This window comes from Notothenia rossii (assembly GCF_949606895.1).
Source record: "Notothenia rossii genome assembly, chromosome: 11".
Classification (NCBI taxonomy): Eukaryota; Metazoa; Chordata; class Actinopteri; order Perciformes; family Nototheniidae; genus Notothenia; species Notothenia rossii.
The window spans coordinates 6,914,175-6,929,305 of record NC_136910.1 but is presented as its reverse complement, the minus strand read 5'-3'; the positions used below and the strand labels follow the sequence as shown (position 1 = coordinate 6,929,305).

The 15,131-nt window shown below is 40.7% G+C and overlaps 1 protein-coding gene across 2 annotated transcripts; it reads right to left on the bottom strand.

Annotated features, from left to right (window-relative positions):
• Nucleotides 1-393: 393 nt before the first annotated feature.
• Nucleotides 394-15,106, bottom strand: ccz1 (CCZ1 homolog, vacuolar protein trafficking and biogenesis associated). Of its 2 annotated transcripts, XM_079660583.1 has the most exons (17): nt 14,950-15,099; nt 13,068-13,143; nt 12,882-12,978; nt 12,689-12,786; nt 12,224-12,317; nt 12,032-12,112; nt 11,897-11,944; nt 10,624-10,707; nt 9,915-10,090; nt 9,404-9,485; nt 8,408-8,469; nt 6,070-6,181; nt 5,801-5,834; nt 4,841-4,958; nt 2,057-2,215; nt 1,079-1,206; nt 394-976 (listed from the first exon to the last, which is right to left on the bottom strand). In XM_079660583.1, the coding sequence occupies exons 2-17, from the start codon at nt 13,079-13,081 to the stop codon at nt 921-923; spliced, it is 1,443 nt and encodes a 480-aa protein (XP_079516709.1). In that variant the 5' UTR covers nt 13,082-13,143; nt 14,950-15,099; the 3' UTR covers nt 394-920. The 2 variants fall into 2 exon arrangements, with proteins under 2 accessions (XP_079516709.1, XP_079516708.1); XM_079660582.1 differs by lacking the exon at nt 13,068-13,143 and having other exon boundaries at nt 14,950-15,106.
• Nucleotides 15,107-15,131: the final 25 nt, after the last annotated feature.

Genomic DNA, 15,131 nt, shown 5'->3' with positions numbered 1-15,131 from the left:
TTATGCCACCTATTGGTGTGGAGTGGGAAGTGTACATTTAACAGTTTTAAAAACTAATTAGTTCTCGGATGGAGACGCTATTGTATAAACATCACAACTCAGTAGCCCATGTTATCAGAGTTTAAATGTGCTCCTTATCTTATTGAATTGATTAAAGATTATGAAAACATCCATAGGATTAGAATAGTACTGTATCTGGGCCTTGACACAGCAATTATGAATGATCCCTAGCATGTTCGAAGGCCCCTAATTTAAATTAATTGAGGGCAATCCTTCAATTATTTATTTTTGCTGTTCACCTATATTTTAGATGCATTCATTGTTTAAAAAAAGAAAAAAAAAAAGGTTCTTACTGTTTTATAAAGGGCAACACAAACACAACTACAACAGAGGTAATGTCAAACTTTATTCTCATCTGAAAATGTGTCCAATAAATAAACATAATCTCTGATGTTGCTACTTAATCCTTACCTAAAAAAAACATTTCTTACACAGAGTAAAATGACAATGCGCAGTTGTTTGCAAACCACAATACTTTTGACATGAAGACATCGTATTTAAAATAATCACTGATGATCAAAGAAACCTGGGCGTAAAGTGTGCACGTCAGTTTTTAAATTAATTTGAGACATTTTCATGATGCGAACAAATTGTTTCTAAAGAAATCCCAATGAACAGTAAACAAAATCCTTAAAGTATGTACAAAGAAAATTAAAGTACAGTAAAAATCTGGATTTACATTTAATTACAAGAGAAAATTACATTTTTTTTAAAGGTTAAATAAAATAAAAACTTGGTGAGAAAGCTTTTAATTGTTTTTATTTTACAATGCAATTATTGCATTACGCTGATGCTGTCATGATACCCTGCAACTCTGACAGTGTTAGTGTGGGGGAACAGTCTCCGTCTCATCAGCTCCATCAGTCCAAGAAGAAGATGTTGTTGAACTGCGTCGCGCAGAGCCTCTTTACCTCCTCTGTGGTGGAGCAAAGACAAAAAGGACATTAAGGAAGGGATGAAAGAAGTGTTTATTGTGTAATGACGCAGGTTTGCTCGTCACCAGGTGGTGGAGACATACCGTTCACTTCGATCAGGTTGGCGTTCTTCTGATTCAGGATCACATACAGCTCTCTCTGGTCTGACTTCTTGCCGACTACCCAGTAGTCTGTCATCGCTTTTACGATGATTTCCTCGTCCTCATCAACCCTGAGAGGGGGATCAAAGAGCAAAGCACCATCACTTAAAGGCAACTACCACATTTAAAGTGTCATAAGACATAACATTTTAGTTGTTGATCGGAGGCGTGTGGCGCAGTGGGTTGTGCGTTGGTTTTGGGATCAGGGGGTCACAGGTTCAAACCCCACTGCAGTCAGCATGTCGTTGTGTCCCTGAGAAACTTCACCCCAAATCGCTCCTGTGGGTATTGTCCACAGTATTGAGTATGTCAGTCGCTTCAGATAAAAGCGTCTAACAAGTGACATGTCATGTCATGTTGTTAGGGTTTGTGTCAGAAACAGGTTCTTTTTTTGAGATACTAAAATCTTGAATTTCATAATAAAATGACCTACATTTCCATATGTAATTACGGTACACAAATTGCACTGTATGTATGTTTGTGTGCTGACAAATTCAAAAGACCAGCAGCATCTACACAACATCTGCACTCAAAGAGGAACTGCTAGTGATACTGGGATAAATACGGTCAATACCACACAACGTGCCACAGGCTGAAAATGGGACTCACATGACTGCAGGCTCATGACTGCTCAAAAGGGAGTGGGTTAAACATTAGAAGGAACTTCACACTTATGTGTAAACAGACACAGCTGTGATGATATCCATGAAAAAAATAAAGTTGTACTCAGTTTTTCATTATTTTGTTTCCACTGTTTGTGAAATGTGCTTTCCTCACTAACAATAAATAAAGTATTTCTATTCTGCGGTTTCCATTGGATGCTTTCAAGCTGATTTGTGGCCAGTCACTATAACAATAGATCAGTGGAGGCCCATAGGGTTGATATAACTAGAGACACAGTGTGACAGTTCTCTGCTGTACCTGGCAAAGTCACAGTTGATGTCTCCCAGGATCTTCATGAGGTCGGGATGGACCGAGGTGAGGCACACGCTGGCCGTCTTCCTCATGTGGATCGTGCTCTTCTCCGCCAGGTTCATGTGGTTGAAGTAGATGAACTTAAACTGGGGCTCTTTCTCTGGCCTGAACACAAAATCAAAGAACATATACATTTATAAAAATAAGCAACCGGCTGCTTTTGTCCCTTTTGGGTTTACATAATCCTATACATTTAGCTCAACCTGTGATCTCTGGAGCCAAACATCCTGTAAACACACTTTATTAATACATGATACAGTAAGCCAAATCACTTTAGATCAGTGGTGCTCAACTGGTCAGGCCTCGGGACCCACTTTTTACTTGGTCAATACATCGCGACCCAACATTTTGAAGCACTCAAATCTATTCAACAAAAAATCGTGCTGTAATATATACGCTTTTCAGCATACAATATTAATACAAGTGAAGTACAGTGCATATATCCCTTCACAGAACTAAAGTATGCTTTTAAAAAACGTTTAATGAGATGATGGAATCAAAGCTGAACTATATAAAAAGGTACACATGCTGTAAACCCAACCCCAGCAGGGGGTCTGGGGGGATTCTCCACCTGGAGATTTTTAGAAATACTAACAAACTATGCATTCTGGTACACTCTGAGAAGAAAATAAATAAATCTATTGCTACCCGACATATTAATAATATTTTATGCCATTGTTTGTTTTTCACTTTGTTCTGACATCTTGCTGCGAGAAGAGTAAAGAGGAGATAAACTTTCAATTGTGGGTAAGGGTAGATAGATCCCATTGTTCTGTGACCTGTCAATCATCAAACCGGGGGTCATATTTCATCATGTGTTCATTTTTATCTGAAGTTGTACCCATGGATGTATAAAGAAGAGTTCTACCGCAAAGTTATTCTCCGTCGGGACTTCCGACAACAATCTTGATTCTGATTGGCCAGAAGACTCGAAAAACCATCAGCAAAGATATTTTATTGAGAAGATGATCACTACGTGACAGAAGTTTTCAAACCCGTTTATGGTCTCCGGCACTTCCAGTCCAACGCCTACTGCATGCACAGCGTTAGAAAATCGGGCCTTCAAAATAAAAGTTTGACATTTCCCTCCAAAAAAAAAAATTCCCAATTTTTTTTTTCAATTTCTTTTTCTTCACTCACACATCCGCGACCCACTCGAAACGGGTCCGCGACCCACTTTTAGGTTGCGACCCACCAGTTGAGAACCACTGCTTTAGATGATAACATCCAACCAAAGGCAAGCTGTGCGTTTTAATGAAGCCTTCTCCATCGTCCACCAACGTTAAGGTGAGCCGAGGACACAGATATGACCACAGCTTGACATACAGCTGATTCTTATTCTAATAATTTACGAAATCAGGACACAGACCTGAATGCCAGCGGAGGAATTTGCGACGGCTTTATTTATTCAGTGGATTCTTCACTAGGGTGATTAAAAAAGCAGCCCATCAAATCAACCGGGTCAGAGAGTCCAGTCTTGGATTACAGACGGGACGGATCTGAATCTAACGGACGGTGAGAGGATGTAGTCTTTAATGCGGCGCTGCTTGAGTTACCCCTAGGTAGAGCCCCGACCATATCAAATGGTATTATAGGCTCCGCTGTTGCTGCCAGAGTTAATACAAAAGGCACTGTAAACTGAAGATTAACAACATGGCTGCTGCGACCAATTGAAGCAGTAACCTTCTGACCAAGGCAATAAAACGTATCGTAAAAGATACTAATGTTTAAAAGCAGTAATGAACCACTGACTTTTCTCCTGCTACCGCCTGTTCATGATGTAGCACTAAAAAGGAATCGATTGTTTAAATTAATTGAGTAACTGATACCCAAGTAGGGCTGAACGATTAATCGATCACAGCTCATGTTCAGGCCAGTAGTCATGTACGCTCTGTCTGGATCATTAATATTAAGAGCTGTGTATAGATCACATTACATTTTGATACCGTCCATCATCAGGGTGAAGCAGAGTGTTTGGAGTGCACACTATTGTTCTCTGTACTTTCTATAGATATTCAAAACGTATCGTAAAAGTTGATAATGTTTAAATGCAGTAATGAATCACTGACTTTTCTCCTGCTACATTCTGGGAACCGTTTTTTGCCTGTTCATGATGTATCGCTAACATTTATTTATTGTTTATTTAATTTAATAATAACTGATTACCTACACAGTTTCAAAAACAAGGGAAAAATCTCAAAACAACCAGTTTACTAACAAATAAGACAAAAAATAAGCAATTCTAGCTGAAATTCTTACAACTGAAATATTTGGCATTTCTACTTAAAGAGTAAAAAAGTTGATTATTTTCAGTTAATTTATTTAATCATTTGATTGATAACCGAAAGATCTCTCAAGTTATTTGAATGGAAAACATTGCTGTGTCCATCTTCGCAAACGTTAAAATGTTATGGTCGATTCTTTTCAATTTTACACCAGATTTAACTAACAATATTCTTCATTAGTTTCAGCGATGATTACAAACTCTAAAGAGGGACAACTCAAGACAGGATTTTGAAAGTATGCTTACACTGAACCGTCATCACAATGCTCCTTTGATTTCTAAAATTCAAGCTTTACATTTTGGTCTGTTGGCAAAATTGACAAAACCAAAATCACAACGGATGACCATTTTTGAAAAATTTGACCAGTTAGTCTTCATGTAAAATAAATACTTTTCACACAGTGTGGTGAGTTGTTGATTGTGAAAGTGGTGGATGATTAACTGACCCTGATATCCTGCGGTTTACTGTGAACTGTTCACATATGTCAGAGGCCAGCAGAGTGAGCTGAGGGCCCACCAAGGCGTCCAGCTGCTCGCAGAAATCCCTCGTCAGCTCCACGGAGGCTGGGAAGAGACAGGGGAGAGAAGCAAGTTAAATAGCTAAATAATAAGATCTTCTGTGAAAATAACCAGGAGAAGGGGAGTGGAAGTTATCTGTATTTTTTAAAGTCAGTGTAATAGAGTACCACAGTGACGCATCCTGAAACCAGGAAGTAAGTTAGCATGTTACCAATTCCGGTTCCTTCTCCAAAAAGCAATGCAATTTCTCCATAGGGTTTAGGAAAATATCAGGAAGTAAGGTCTGTGGTTGAGACACATTGAAGAGACAGGTCACGTTTTGTTCTACGACATTAAATCCATCAGCAGTGACCCCACTGATGATTTCTGAAGAGTTGACGTGTCTGAAAAACAATGGTTGTTACCAAGTGGCTGAATAGGACTACAGAAGTTGTCGAGGCCGTTGTACGTCATTACGCCGAACACGTAAACACTCCTCTAAGTTTGTTTGCCCTGTTCTGCTTGAAAGCAAGTACCTCCCTCCTGCAAACTGTGAAAACAAACGCTTCAACTTGTACCATTTAGAATCTGTATGTTTGAATATTGATCTTAAGTTGGCGTGACGTTGAAGCAGCGACCCTGCTGTAGTTCGTTTATAGCATAACGTTAGCATTTTGCTTCTGACGATTAGATTTATGATTTGAACATTATAAAAGTAGTGTAGACATGTGGATATTATCCGGCTGAACCAAACGAGATCCGTCTCTTAAATGTGTCTCAACCACAGACCTTATTTCCAGCTATTTTCCAAAATCCTATGGAGAGATTACATTTAGCTTTTGTCGAAGTAGTATTTCCTTCCGGGTTTTAGGACGCGTCACTGTGGCGCTCTATGGGTGCACACTCACCACTGATCATAAAGCAAGCTGCCGCGCTCATCGCCTGGAAAAGATCAGATCAGGTTAAATGCAGAGTCAAGGTCACACAGGTTAGAAACAACATCAATGTGATGATGAGACACACTTCATCATTTTAAAACTCAGCCGTCTAATCCAAAAAAGAGCAGTGGAATTAAATTGACAGATTATGAAAATCATTCTAAAAGATGAATCACCGTTTTAATACATTTCAATAAAGCCTGTGAAAAAACAGCAGATCATATTTTGCTCCACCTTACCTTATAAACGATCAGGTGCAGCTCCTCATAGCCGTCCTCTGTGCTGACAAATATTTTAGGGAATCTGAATTTTGCCTCAGGATCTTTGAGATTTGTAGGTCCCGTCAGAAACCTGGGGAGGACCGAAGAGAGAGAATGAGTGAGAGTCAGAGACTCAAATAAATAAATGTTAAAGGTCCCATGTCATGGCCATTTCTACTGATCATAATTCCATTGTTGAGGTCTACTAGAATTAGGGTTGGGAACCGAAACTCGGTTGCAGATGAGAACCTATAAGAAAATGCCGGGTACCGGGTACCCATACAAAATACACAATTTCGGTTCTGCTTAACGGTTCCTAAACGCGGTAGACCCTGTATTCCACCGGGTCCGTCTGCGCCGCCGTGACCCGGTGGAATACAGGGTAAGGGCGGACTGGCCATCTGTGTGTTCTGGAGAATCACAGAGCGGCCGGCTCGGTACGCTGACGGCCGGCACCGCCTTTAATTTTTTTAAACGGCATCATGTAAGTTGCGCTGACAGGCGACAAAGGTCCACAGTTGCCCCGCAGCGAGGCTCCCCCCGCCCTCCCGTAGACAGTTCACGAGTTCATGAGTTCACTTCATAACACCAAAGATGGGTCGCGGTAAACGCTCTAAAGCTCCACTACACTAAAAAAGAAAAAGACAAGGCACAGTGTAATGCCTGTTAATAGCTTGCCACAGGCATAGCTCAGTTAAAATAAAGCACAGCTATTGTGCAATACATTTGTATTGCATGTATATTTTTTATTTGTAAAAATGTCAGTTAAAGCTTAAAAGAATAAAGATATTTTTGTTATATAAACGTTTGACCTCTTTCTTTTACAATTTTGGAATCGAAGCGGGGAATCTATAAGAACCGGAATCGATAAGAACCGGAATCTATACATTTCAAACGATACCCATCCCTAACTAGAATAGATTTATATTGTGCAATTTTCCCAAATCTCATTGGTTTCTCATACAGCATCTCAGAGTCTTAACGTAACGGCTCCATTTGGACCAATCCACGGAGGGGTCGTCGTTACGTCAATTCGTTCCCGGAAGAAAAAAATTGAAAAAGAAAAATGTCCAACGAGGCGTTCTGGGGCAGCACAGACAGGTCTTTTTTCTGTGTTAGAGTTTTACTCCCTACAGGGTGTACTTTGAGGGTTTGTGACTCTGCCGACCGTTTACATGCAGAAAAACCTTCATAACACACAAGGGGGTAATAACCAGGAAAGCGTGACATGGGCCCTTTAAGTTTCATGTGCCGTTGGTGTTGGAGAACAAGCCATCAGGTGATTAAAACAAAGTTCCTCCTTTTGGTAACAGAGATTTTACTCAGTACATTTCATATGAATCCAAAATGTTATAAAAGACATCCTGTAGAAACAGTTGGCCTAATTCAAGAAGAATTGCATGGGGTGGTAACTATGCCACACATGTAGAGTACTTAAAGCCTCTACGTCCACCATACCAACAAATAATGGATGGATCTTTAATGTTTTTATGACTTGCATATAAGTGTTGCTCACGTTGGATGATTTTGCCTCATGGTGGCAGTAGTGGAGCGGTCAGAGGGGTTGGCAAAATGGGTACGAATAATGACCTGGGAATATTCATATGACACAGCAAAAGGGCCAGTACTGTGTCAATATCTGGGACCAAGGTTTGATCTGGACTGAAACAGAGCTGATCAAGCTCCATTTCTTTTTTCTAAAAAGGGACCAGAACCCTTTGACCCTAAATTCCTCCATGACTGATCCTAAAGATAAGCGACAGACTGAACAAGGGGTTTGTTGTTTTACACTGGATTCCAAGGATACCACTAAATATGAACTGGAGCCATAGTAACATGTGACTCTCTGGTGTAGCTTTCCCTGCATGGATCTTTTAATCTTAAATATTATACTTTACCCCAAATGTGACTCTTTTTCTGGCCTTCAAATATAAATGTAATCCAGCTTTAAAACTTTATTTAATCCCGTGATATGTCACCAGGAGTCAGTCTTCTGCAGCAGCAGCAGCAGCTCTACTTCACTCTCAGAAACTTCAAATATCCTGCAGATAGAAGTTGTCAGACAGCAAACATCTGAGCAAACTTTCTAATGTAACACAATACATTGAAACTGAATATAAAGTGGATTTCAACCCCTGCAGATGAATAAATACCATGACTCCTAGGCTCGCTTGCTTAACAACAATAAGTGTTAGCCAAGGGAGGAACCTCCTTAAATATCGCGGTTGACTGCAGGCAGTGCTCATTAATGTCAATGGGTTGAAACCACATTATTCCACTTAAGTGTGTACACAGATACATGAGACCTGGGACTCACCTCCCATAATGCAACAGGTTCCCTGCCACCTCGGGCCTCAGGGGAGAGTCCCTGCCCGCCAGCTGAAGGGACGACAAGATGAAAGAGACGAGAAGGATGATTAGAGGAAGTGAAAATGAGTGGGATAGCTTTAAAGGGAACAATCACAGCTCATGTTCAGGCCAGTAGTCATGTCTGGATCATTAATATTAAGAGCTGTGTGTAGATCACATTACATTTTTTATACCATCCATCATCAGGGAGAAGCACACTATTGTTCTCTGTACTTTCTATAGATATTCATTTTGGCTGTGTACCAAATCATTCGCTACTAACTACTGACTATCTCAGGAGTCCTATGGTAAAGACTACATAGGGAACTCACTGGCAAAAAGAAAAAACACTCTCAGGACCATTGAAGTTGCACAATAAAAACGTGCCAGATAATGAGCAAAACAATCATTTGTCCGATGAGTTGTGCAACACTGCTCTGCTCTAGGGCTGCTCAATTAATCGTATTTTAAATCGCAATTACGATTATGGCTTGCAACGATTACGAAAACAACGTAATCGGAATAAAACGATTATTTTTTTATTAATATTATACATTTTTTGTATTGGTTTTTCAGTTGAGTTATATTTAAAGTTCAGGGTAATCAACAGTTAAAAACATACTGTTCACATTTTTTTTCTCAATAAATGGATGTTTTCAAAGTAAATGGATAATCGTTTTTTAATAATTGTGATATCAATTATCGACCCAAAGAATCGAGATTATGATTTTTGCCATAATCGAGCAGCCCTACTCTGCTCCAATTAAAAACAAGTTTCTTTTTAGCCCCCCAGTTCATGGAGTTTCATAGAAAGAATTCACTTTTATGATCCCCTCATATGTCACAATGCTAGCGGGTGTATGGTGCCTGGTTTGTGACTATCAGTTGTAAACAAATGGATTGTCAAATACTTTGAGGCCACCATAGAGTGTATTAATAACTCTTACTACTCCACCCCCCTCACCTCTGGTTCAGAGTGTCTGGGGAACAGCGAGGTGGTCAGGTACTTGTACAGGATCCTCATGTCCTCTTGTTCCAGTCCGCTCCTACAGACCCAACAAGGAGAAAATGAAATCGTCACAACACACAGTATTACGCATTACATTACAAATCCTGGCTCTGAGACCAGTTTGGAAAGGGTTGTAAACAGGCTTTAATGAAACCCATACAGCTTAAGTTAGGCAACATTCAATAGCTTTTCTCGATTCTCTGCCAAAGCTCACTCTGTTCTAAAGTCATTTCATTACAAACCATGTAATCCCCCTGCGCTCACACACAGAGCCAGGTGGCTGTCAGTGTTATTCAAAAGGCTAGTGACACACCAGGAGGATTACAGGCTGTGTTTAGAGCCACCTCTGTTTACCCAGCATGCCACAATGTGCCTGTAGATGTTGCGTTGGATACGTGTAAGGTTGCGGCCTGAATTAACCCACAGGTGGATTTAAAAAAAAAGTGAGCGGGAACAAAGTGTGTACCAGATAAGCTGGTCGTTATACAGGAAGGCCGTGTATTTGATCAGACTGAGGCTCTCCTCCACTCGGTTGACGAAGGACTGGATCTTCAGGTAGGTCATCTTGTCCAGCGGGAAGAAGCTGATGCCTCCGAAAACGTCCAGCAAATCGCAGGACTGCAAGTGGAGCGTCTGCAGATACTGCCAAGAGACGCAGGAGAAAGGGGTTAGTTTACCCGCCTAACAAGTGCTTGCTTACAGTGTAATAAAAACAGAGGTATAAGAAACTCTCTGACTGACGCGCTTTGCAACATCCTGACATTCAACCTCTGATACGCACACCACGGCCTCTCTCTTTCTCTGTCTTTGGGTTACATGGAGGGGAGGGAAGCCTGTGTTAAACTTAAGGAGGGTATTCCCTAATATAAATAAATGTTTTATACTCTTGCATAAGTGTAATGCAACGCTGCACCGAGGTGAAATGAGACCAGGCAGACAGAAATATCTCAGGAAATGAGGCATGACTGCAAACATCTTCTCAGCAGCTTTACCCACGAGAGTATTTAAAAAAGAAACAATGTCAATATCTTCAGAGGTGACCAGCCCTTCAGAAAACATTTACGATCGACTGACTTTTTATAAATAACTATCTGCGCATCCATTTCAATGAATCAAGCTGTCAAAGAAAGGTCAAGTTACTGTTCGCAAAGTAAACAAACATAATGACTTGTTACCCGGTAGAAGAACTTTTCAAGCTTCTGGATGAGCAGCTCCGCTCCTCCGGCCTCCACTGTTCTGCCAAACGTACCATTGAAGAGCTGCAAGAAAAAAAATCACTGTTAAGATGATATTCTTAATTGAAAATGCCAGAAAATTAAACACTGTAGGGGTGTAGGTCTCTATTTACAAAAGTGGGAACATACAAAAATAGCAACATATTTAAAAGGGAAATATTATCCTAGTTTTCAGGTTCATATTTAGTGTCTCTACTGGGACATGTCTCCTTGCTTTAATGTCCAAAAAGCTCTTTATTTCTCTCATACTGTCTGTGCTGCAGCACCTCTTTTCACCCTCTGTCTGAAACCAGAGCCCAGTCTGCTCTGATTGGTTAGCTGGCCGGCTCTGTTGTGATTGGTCATCCACTTAGAGGTGTCCCGCCCCTTAACCTATCACGCAGACTGTGAAGGCTTCTCAAAACTCTAATTTCCCCTCCTTGACTCCTATCCTCTTAGTCCCGCCCACAGGAGATGCGAGCGGAGGAGTCGAGGAGGGGAATCGAGGAGAGAGGAGGGGAAGCAGCAGGCGGTTAGAGAAATGAGAACTCCTCTCCTCTGAGCGGTCATTTTAAAGAGACGTCCATTAATGATGACAGGAGGCACAGCAGCCCTCTGTCTGATGGACGGATGTGTTCATGATGACTTATATATTTACTTTGAATTCATTCACAGTGCGAGTAATGAGACAATAACAGGCTACAGATGCAGACACACACACACACATATATATTTACATAAATATATACAATTTCAGAATCAAACAAGTATGAGAGCACTCTCATAATAACGTAACAAAATCAGAGACTGGATATATCCCCCCCCCCCCCTCTCTCTCTGGTCGCTGAAATGGGGAATTGAGATTACGGGCCAAAAGTAAGCAGAGGACACCAAACCAAGTGAGACCCATCTGTCCGCCGCATCTACGGACTCACTGTACAACACGCACCTACACACTGTACCACACACACACACACACACACACACACACACACACACACACACACACACACACACACACACACACACACACACACACACACACACACACACACACACACACACACACACACACACACACACACACACACACACACACACACACACACACACACACACACACACACACACACACACACACACACACACACACACACACACACACACACACACACACACACACACACACACACACACACACACACACACGGGTATGCAACATCCTGGAACTCACCTTGTACATACTGTAGCATTCCTTAACTACCGCACCATAAACGGTGTCCTGCAAAGTCAAAGGAGCATGATGAGAAACAAATGGATGTGACCATATTCAATGACTTAAATACAGACGTTGACGAGTATCTCTCACAAGTATTTCCTCTTCCTGATATTCTTGCGTGGGAGGTTTGCCATCTTTGTTTGGTTTCTCGATCATTGGGTTCCGAACCACCTGAGGAATTAACAGTGTATACAAACGGATTAAATTCATACAATCCAACAAGCTCTAGACAAACAGACTGAATACTGTGCAAGTAATGTAACATTGGAGCCTTTAAGATACCATGACCATCCAGAAATTGTCCTCGGGCTCAAAGAAAAACTGCCGGTTCTTCTGTGTGTGCAGGGATTTAGCTGGTTTGGTTGGACAGAACGTCCTGGAAGATAGAAGAAATGACCGTGAAGACAAAGAAGACACATCCAAACAAGATCAACCCTCCTATTTTGTGTTTTTACAGACAAAGTAGATCCTGTATGTATAAGTGTGTATCTGAACACTTAATGCGACATTTCCCTATTTTGTTACAGTCCAGGTTCACAGAATGACTCGTTCATTTAGTTTTCTTTAACAGAGCTCGCCAAATTAAGCTATGCAATGATCTTAGACACTTTTTGCAATCCATGGCAAGTCTTGATATGACGCCAAAGGGATCAATAAACACACCAGAAGGCACCCAGTCAGTATAATGTCATGGGAAATGCTGCTGTGGCTTTAAGGCTCTGCTTCTGTTTAGAGTACTGAACCCACCTTGTGAACTGTACGATGGCTTCACAAAGACCCACATTACGGATCTTTTCGTTTTTCTCCACTTCACTCGGGTGGTAAAACAAGATCTTCTTCTCTTCCTTGAAAAGACAAAAAATGCAACCTTGAATAACCCGAGTATAACCCGAGTACACAGATACAGGTGTAAAACATGTGCTCAGCATTTCTGTATCACCTCTCCTTCCCGTGGTCCAAATGTTGGGTTGTAAACGAAGAAATTGAGCAGAGATGCCGTGAACTGTTTCTCTTGCATTCCTGAGGCCATCCTGGGACTGTAACGACACAGAGAGACAGCTGACAGACAGTGATACACAGATAAAGCCCTCTATGTCAGCGTTGCATCATCACAATCACGCTTTACCTAATCATCAACATTAGTGGGACTTGTGTCTGGATTTCCTTTGCTCCAAAGACTGTTTGCTTAGCATGCCGTGTGCCTGCAGAACGAAAAGAAATGACATCACATACTGTAACAGGACAGAGCTGGACGATAAAAATAATAAACTACTACTAACAGGATTGTTTTTGGATTATAGGATTAAGATTATTAACCCCAAAAATCTGTTATCCAGCTATTGTTTGATCTGCAGATTTGGATTTGTTTCCAGACCCATGCATAAGACGAAGACATAAATCATATTCTTCAGAGCATTTTGTGCACCTAGGGTCCTACGCAAAGCTAAGGCAGTCTAAAATACTGTAAAGTGTTTCTGATAAAGTCTACATGCTCTTAATACGATTGATAATTGTCAGTTTAGGGCAAAACAATAAATCTGCGTCACATTATGGCCTCAAAGATTGATTTGATGAGGGTGCGCAAATATGATCACATCACCCCCATCCTTATTACGAATTCAAGGTCTCCATCCTCACCCACCAGTGTATCCATGGGACTGCCCCTCCCTACCTCAAGGAACTCCTCACCCCCCATACCTCCTTGCGGACCACCCGCTCCAGCAACTCCAACCTCCTCAAACCCCCCAGGTCTAAGCTCCGTACTATGGGAGACCGGGCTTTTTGCTCGGCGGCTCCCAGTCTGTGGAACGCTCTCCCCGACCACATGAGAGCACCACAGACCGTGGAAGCTTTTAAAAAAGGCCTCAAAACCCATCTGTTCAACAGAGCCTTTCCTTAAACCTTTTATCTATTACCACCCTTTTATTTTATTTTATTTGTATTGTTTGTTTTTTATTGCTATTTATTCATTCTACCGTGTTGTGTACTGTTTTTATACTGTTCATGCTCACTGCTTGTAGCACTTTGGGATTTGAAGTGCTTTATAAATGAAACCCATTATTATTATTATTCAAAGGAAGACGTCAAGTTGAATGTAAAACAAAAACTATGCATAAGCTTCATGTAAGAAGGAGTTATTATTGCAGGGCTGTTGTAATAGACTGCATTAGCTGTAGGTTAAATCAACTGTAAATGTAATGCAATTTTTTTCGAGTAAAATGCACCAATGCTCCCTTAAAAATACATTACTACCTGGGAAGTATTTAAATGTTTTGCTGATCCAATGCAAATAAACCACAGCATTAGGTACCCTAACTACAACAAGTTATTAAGGTTTTGAATATATTTTATTGTTAAAAGTTGAACTTGTAAGTAAGCTAGCAGCCATAAGATATATAAGGAAAAGCTTACGTATGTTTATCTTCCCTTTGGTACAGTATCTGAATAACCACAATTAAACACGTTGTACTTCTGCATCAAATACATGTTTTAGTCTGCTAGCCGTTTTATGTTCTTTTATTGCTGTTGTTTACACTCATTGTAAATGTAGCACCGTGACTGCTCTGGTTAAGCCTGTGTAGTATTTTCGCGCTAAACTAAACCCTGAAGAGGAGAAACACCTCTTTACACACTCGCTGTTTTTTAAATTACGACTTTAATAAGTTAAGTGAAGTTATGTTAAATGTTTGTTTTCCTTGTATCGTGTCTTATTATTTGTCCTTGTCTGATGTTGCGAATGGAGCTGCTGTGATGCAGGTAACATGTCAGACTAGATCTGACAACAAATTACTGTATTTCTTTGCTTTTACAAAAACATAGCGTTGTTTCTGTATGTTAACAAGTACAACCAGTTAACAGTAACGGTTAAAAAGCCAGTTAACGACAGTTGTTATGGCAATTTGACCGTTGAGCAGCTAGTTAGCCGCTTAGCTTCAATGCTAACATTGAGTTGTGTTTTCCGTTGGGGGAAAACTGAGTGACAGAAAGAATACGAAGGTATCACTCACCTCACAGAGCCAAGACCCAACACCTGCATATCCTTGTGTTTAGAGATTGTGTTAATTCTAATAAATAATGAGTAAATGAGATCAATGAGAGGAGATGCCGCATTATACTTTACATTCTTAACTTCCTGCTTTTGACAGCGCGGTGTCACATATTGTACTGTCCGTGTACCAAATAAAGACAA